Below are 5,739 nucleotides of genomic sequence, written 5' to 3'. Positions count from 1 at the left end.
ACAACACAAGACCAATACAAGGCAGGCGAGAGGTACAACACTCTGGAAGTCAAGCTTCAGTGTGGTAGGCATGTTGAACAGCTTTTGAGCTTGCAGCCTCTGCACAGTAACGAGCGGCAGGTGCGAGTGATCACCTTCCTCTCCTCTGCACCTGGTTGAGCAGCAGTAACACATGGAGAGACCGAAAGAGCACACAGCAGTACGTAGCAACCAACAATATCGTATAAATAAACACGGAACGTAACAGTTTTTCTTCATCAAAATGTAGGCTACTTTACCTCTAAAACAACTTTAGTTTTCAACCTTGCTGTTGGGATAAATAAACTTATTCATTTAGCTAAAAAGCTATTAAGTAATTGTTTTGTAGGCAATAAAGCCAACCCTGCCAATATTTTAATTAGTAATTTAATGAAGCTTAAAATGTATGAAATGGTTCCGGCATTGTAACCATTAAACGGAAATTGTTTTTCTCCACAACTGTCATAGTTCAGGTTTAGGTTTATTTAATTTTAATTTAAAAATGACCTTACAGAAACATTTCATGTTGATTTTCGTGACTTGTAAGTAGGTAAGCATTAAGATTCTGATTTATACTTAAGTAGAAAAGAAAGCTTTAGATTTGGTAAGTTTAATTAATTTCTGTGAATCTATTCAAACTCTGTTTCACTGGTTTGATTCATAACTTTGATTCTATCACTCAGAAATGTTCATAGACGTCTAGCATGGCATTTTTCAGTTATTGAAATGTTTTGGTAAATATTCATATTACTAAATTTCTCTTGTTGTTAATGTGTTGTATATTGGTGCATTTAAAGGGGATCATGAACTGCCTTTGTTTTTGATTTTGTACTGTTCTCCGAGGTCCACTTGTAATTTTATCAAGATTTTTACATCAAAAACAAAAAGTAATAGGCTATGTTCTGTCCTGTTTTGACCCCTCTCCTCAGAACGCTCTGTTTGAATAGGCGTGGCAGATTGTAGACTCGGAAGTAAACGCCCACTGCTATGATTGGCTAACTAACACTTGTGTATGTTTAACAGCGTACATTCATTCCTCATAGATGGACGCTGCTGCGATTTAGGTCAAAAACGCATAAATAACTCCATACATATCAAACGATCTGTAATAAGAGACAAAGTGAAAAGTGACCACGTAATGAAGACAGTTACTCACTTTTGTGTGGTGGAGAAAGTCTTGAGTTCTGAAATCTTACAGAATGTTTTTATAGTACCATGTTGACCTCTTATATGTCAAAAGATCACGTGAGAGGAGGCACTGACTCCATCGCGATGTGATTGGATATGACTGGTTGTGATCGCCTGTGATTGCGTTCATGAATCAGTCTGAATGAACATTATAATGCCGTTAATGGGAAGTCAAATTTTTTTAAAAAGTGCCTTGAATTATTATTTTGGAATAAATGTAAAATGCTTAAAACACTAACTTGATGAGATTCATACTTGGCTTTGATAAATAGATTATTGATTACATTGTTAATGTAAAAATATAAAATAGAATCCTTTTTTTCTGATAGTGTAAGTAATGTTTATTTAACCAAGAAAATGTGACTGGGACATGAATTTACATTTGATTAAAAAAAAAAAATCATTTTTGAACCACCACCACCACCACACACCACTGAGATCAAATATGATCAAAAGGGTGAAAATCTCAAAGTATAATTATTTTAGCTATATCACCTGGCCGTATCCATTTTTAAAGCTCACTGACATGTTGAGTTCTTCTTTCCATTCACATGAATCCCCATGATGTGAATATTCAGTATGATTCACTGCAGGGAATCCTCTGTCTCAGCTTTCAACTGCCCAAATATTGAGCCTTCACAAACCAGACCTGCTCTCTGAACCCGGCTCTATCCAAACAGATGCTTTTCTTCGAGACGAGAACACCTCCCCTACCTCCTCAGCCCCAGCGAGCTATTTGCAGACATAAAAGACGGAGTTTAGCTAATGAACATGGGAGAGAGACTCTAGATTGGGATCATTAGTATGGAGCTTCACTCCTACTGCTTTTCTTATCGCTTACACACCTTCATGCATGAGGAGAGAAACTGTGTTAAAGAGAAAAAGAGAGGAATAATTCACCAAAAATGAATGTTTACTAACCCCCAAGGCCCATTATTTTCTTTTTCATTTAAACACAAACTATTTTTTGTGGATGGAGGTGGTTGGAGATTTAACTAACCCCCCCCAAAAAGGACAAAACTAGTTCTTGTGTGAAAGTCTTGTTTAGCTGTGATGTGAACTCTAGCAGCTCTTTCAGCACAGAGCTATGCCTTTATATTCTGTGGTTTTATTAAGAGTGCTATAGGAGTGATGGCTGCCCCAGTGATGGCCCTTACATGTGAATTAAAGTCTAAATTGAGTCTGATTCCCCAAGGGGACGCAGCACAGTCATGGGAGAACCAGGCTATGGACCTTAGAAATGGGCAGACTTTAAGTGCTTAACAGGAAATGCTCTGACTTAAGCACATTTGGCCTTCCAGTCTGCTTAGATGTATTGAGGAGCTTTGTAGGAAAATTTCCTTCGTTTCTCCTGATGGATCCGGAGCAGACTGTAAAATGGAAAATAGAGGCCTGTCTCTGCTAGTTCATGGTGTACATTATAAAAGCACCAATTTTAGGCTCTTTATTTCATTGGAGTACAGTACATCACCTTTTACACTCTCTCTGACACTACGTAAATGTTAAATATGGCTGTTTTGAAGCCATTGTACTGTACTCTTTATGTAAATGACTTCTGTTATGATAATTGGTCATATATTAATATGCTCATGGTTGTGACTTCAGTAACATCATCATTTAACTGTTTAGGTTGCAGCTTGGTAAATGTATTGAGTGGACTGTTGATTAAAAATACAGTAAAAACAGTAATATTGTGAAATATTACAGTTTTAAAATAACTGGTTTCTATTTAATACATTTTAAAAATGTAATTTATATCTGTGATGCAAAGCTGGATTTTCAGCACGTCAGTCTTCAGTGTCACACGATCCTTCAGAAATCATTGTAATATGCTGATTCGGTTGCTTAATAAACATTTATTATAATTTGTGACCGTGATATTATAACTTTTTTAACATTTATAAATGTATTTACTGTCACTTTTGATATTTTTTTCTCTTTGAATAATTGTCTTATTTTCTTTAAAAAAAGAAAATAAAAAAAAATATATTTTTCTAATTTAAACAGTGTTTTTTACATCTTTGTTACGGTATATGATTACATTGTGATGCCTAAATAAAAATTTATATTATTGGTCCTTTATCTGTTTTTGACCTTGACATGAAAAAATTTTTAACAATTAAACAATTAAAAGCAATAAAATTATTATTTTTCCTGACAATAGGTCAACCATATTAGTGAAATTTTCCACTTGCAAACTCAAACATGTTGGACTAATCCAGTAATAATAATAATTTGTTACATTTATATAGCGCTTTTCTGGGTACTCAAAGCGCTTTACATGAAAGGGGGGGATCTCCTCAACCACCACCAGTGTGCAGCATCCACCTGGATGATGCGACGGCAGCCATATTGCGCCAGAACGCCCTGCGACGGCAGCCATATTGGTGGAGAGGAGACAGAGTGATGAAGCCAATCAGTGTATGGGGATGATTAGGAGGCCATGATGGTCAGAGGCCAATGGGCAAATTAGGCCAGGATGCCAGGGTTACAACCCTACTCTTTTTCGAAGGACATCCTGGGATTTTTAATGACCACAGAGAGTCAGGACCTCAGTTTAACATCTCATCCGAAGGACGGTGATTTTTACAGTGTCCCCATCACTATACTGGGGCTTTAGGACCCACGGGTGAGTACCCCCTGCTGGCCTCACTAATGGCGCTTTTCCACTGCATGGTACGGCACAGTACGGTTCACTTTTGGGGGGTTTTCCACTGGGTACAGTACCTGGTACCTGGTACTCTCTTTAGTACCACCTCGGTTGAGGTTCCAAGTGAACCGTACCGTTACCAAACCGTGATGTGTAAACTCTGCTGATCACTGATTGGCCGGAGAGTATCGTCACTACCTGTGTCACTGAACTTGCGTCACAAACACAACAGAACCGCTAGATTTAAATCAGCACAGCCAGCGAAGGATCAAATGCAACTGTTTTGAACGAGCGCACCTTTTTTTTAACAACCAAGAAATGCCTGTTTCGTGGTCTGTTACGGAAGTACAGATGTTCCTCTCGTTGATAGCAGAGGAGCGGATCCAACGAGAGCTTGATGGGGCGACGCGGAATGAAAAAGTTTTTCAGGAGTCGCGGCAGTAGAGGCGGCGCAACTATAACGACATGTGAATAATCCCGCCCACTCTAAAGCGGTACTGAACTGCAGTGGAGCAGTAGAGGCGGTGCAACTATAACGACATGTGAATAATCCCGCCCACTCTAAAGCAGTACTGAACTGCAGTGGAAACGCAAACCGAGCCGAGCTGAGTCGTACCATGCAGTGGAAAAGCACCATAACACCCCTTCCAACAGCAACCTAGTTTGTCTCCCATCCAGGTACTGACCAGGCTCAACCTTGCTTAGCTTCAGTGGGCAACCAGTCTTGGGCTACAGGGTGATATGGCTTCTGGCTAAAATTTTATCCAGGATTTTAGCTTCACCAAGTGTGTTTTGGATTTGATTTCTATACCTAGAGGCAGGGTATGATTCTGTTTGTCTTTTGAGGTTATGCTGCTGGATCAGTACTCTGAAAACTTGCTAATCTCTATATAAATGCCTTGTTTCCATCTTCATTGCTTTTTTCTTTGTGGTCTGTAGGGTACAAACTAATAGGAAGTCACTCTGGGGTAAAACTGTGTCGTTGGACCAAAGTAAGTTGTTTCCTCCAATTGATCTTGTTGTCAAGGCTCTTTAGCAAATTTCTTTTTTTTTTTTTTATAGCAGCTCAATATTTCCAGACAGGAACAGTTTGTCTTTGTATAAATGAAACAAATGTTGCCTTTCTTTTGTTAGTCAATGCTGAGAGGGAGAGGAGGCTGCTATAAACACACCTTCTATGGGATTGAATCACACCGCTGTATGGAGACCACACCGAGCCTGGCCTGTGCCAACAAATGTGTTTTCTGCTGGAGGTAGAGAAAGTCTTTTTTTATTCATTAAAAAAACATTATTTATTCCATGATATTCTCCTAATAAATAATAATAACCTAACTTGCAAAACTAATTTTGCAAGTTAAATTTGCAAAATTAGATTTTTTATTTAGTCTTAGTTAGGGATGCACGATAATGGATTTTTGCCGATATCCGATATGCCGATAATTTTCAACTCATTTTGGCTCAACTCCGATACTGATATATAATTATTTTTAATTTTGGTTAGTTTTTAACAAGAACTTATTTGTTAGAATTAAATAAACAATAATAAAGTTATTTTATAATTACAGTACATTAAATATTTGAAAATAACTATAAATAAACTATATATTAATCACTGCATTTTTTTTCAGAAAGATGCAGTGGAAACCTTAACATTTTATTTTATGATTTAAAATTTGTAAGTGGTCTAAAGCAAAAGAGTTGTAAAATTTCTGAAAATATTTGAGCTCATAATTTGTTTAAAAAATATAACATATTACACATTAATGAATAAATCAGTATATATAAAATTATTTAATTTAAGTGTGGATTTTTTTTTGTTCATGTAAGCTATAGCTTCTGACCTTTAAATCAAAACATACTCATGATTTTATGACATCAATTAC

General features: G+C 37.0%; 1 protein-coding gene across 1 annotated transcript in view; it reads left to right on the top strand.

Moving 5' to 3' along the window:
* Positions 1-5,739, top strand: part of LOC107716137 (S-adenosyl-L-methionine-dependent tRNA 4-demethylwyosine synthase-like) — a 74,054-nt gene that overhangs the window by 16,700 nt on the left and 51,615 nt on the right. Inside the window, exons 3-4 of the mRNA XM_016522522.1 lie at positions 4,796-4,848; positions 4,991-5,109. Of these exons, the coding sequence (XP_016378008.1) occupies positions 4,796-4,848; positions 4,991-5,109 (172 nt within the window). The remainder of the gene's footprint in view (positions 1-4,795; positions 4,849-4,990; positions 5,110-5,739) is intronic.

Source organism: Sinocyclocheilus rhinocerous, unplaced genomic scaffold, assembly GCF_001515625.1.
Source record: "Sinocyclocheilus rhinocerous isolate Xijiao unplaced genomic scaffold, SAMN03320098_v1.1 scaffold821, whole genome shotgun sequence".
NCBI lineage: Eukaryota > Metazoa > Chordata > Actinopteri > Cypriniformes > Cyprinidae > Sinocyclocheilus > Sinocyclocheilus rhinocerous.
Note: the sequence above shows the minus strand (reverse complement) of the source record. Positions and strands in the feature narration are given on the sequence as shown.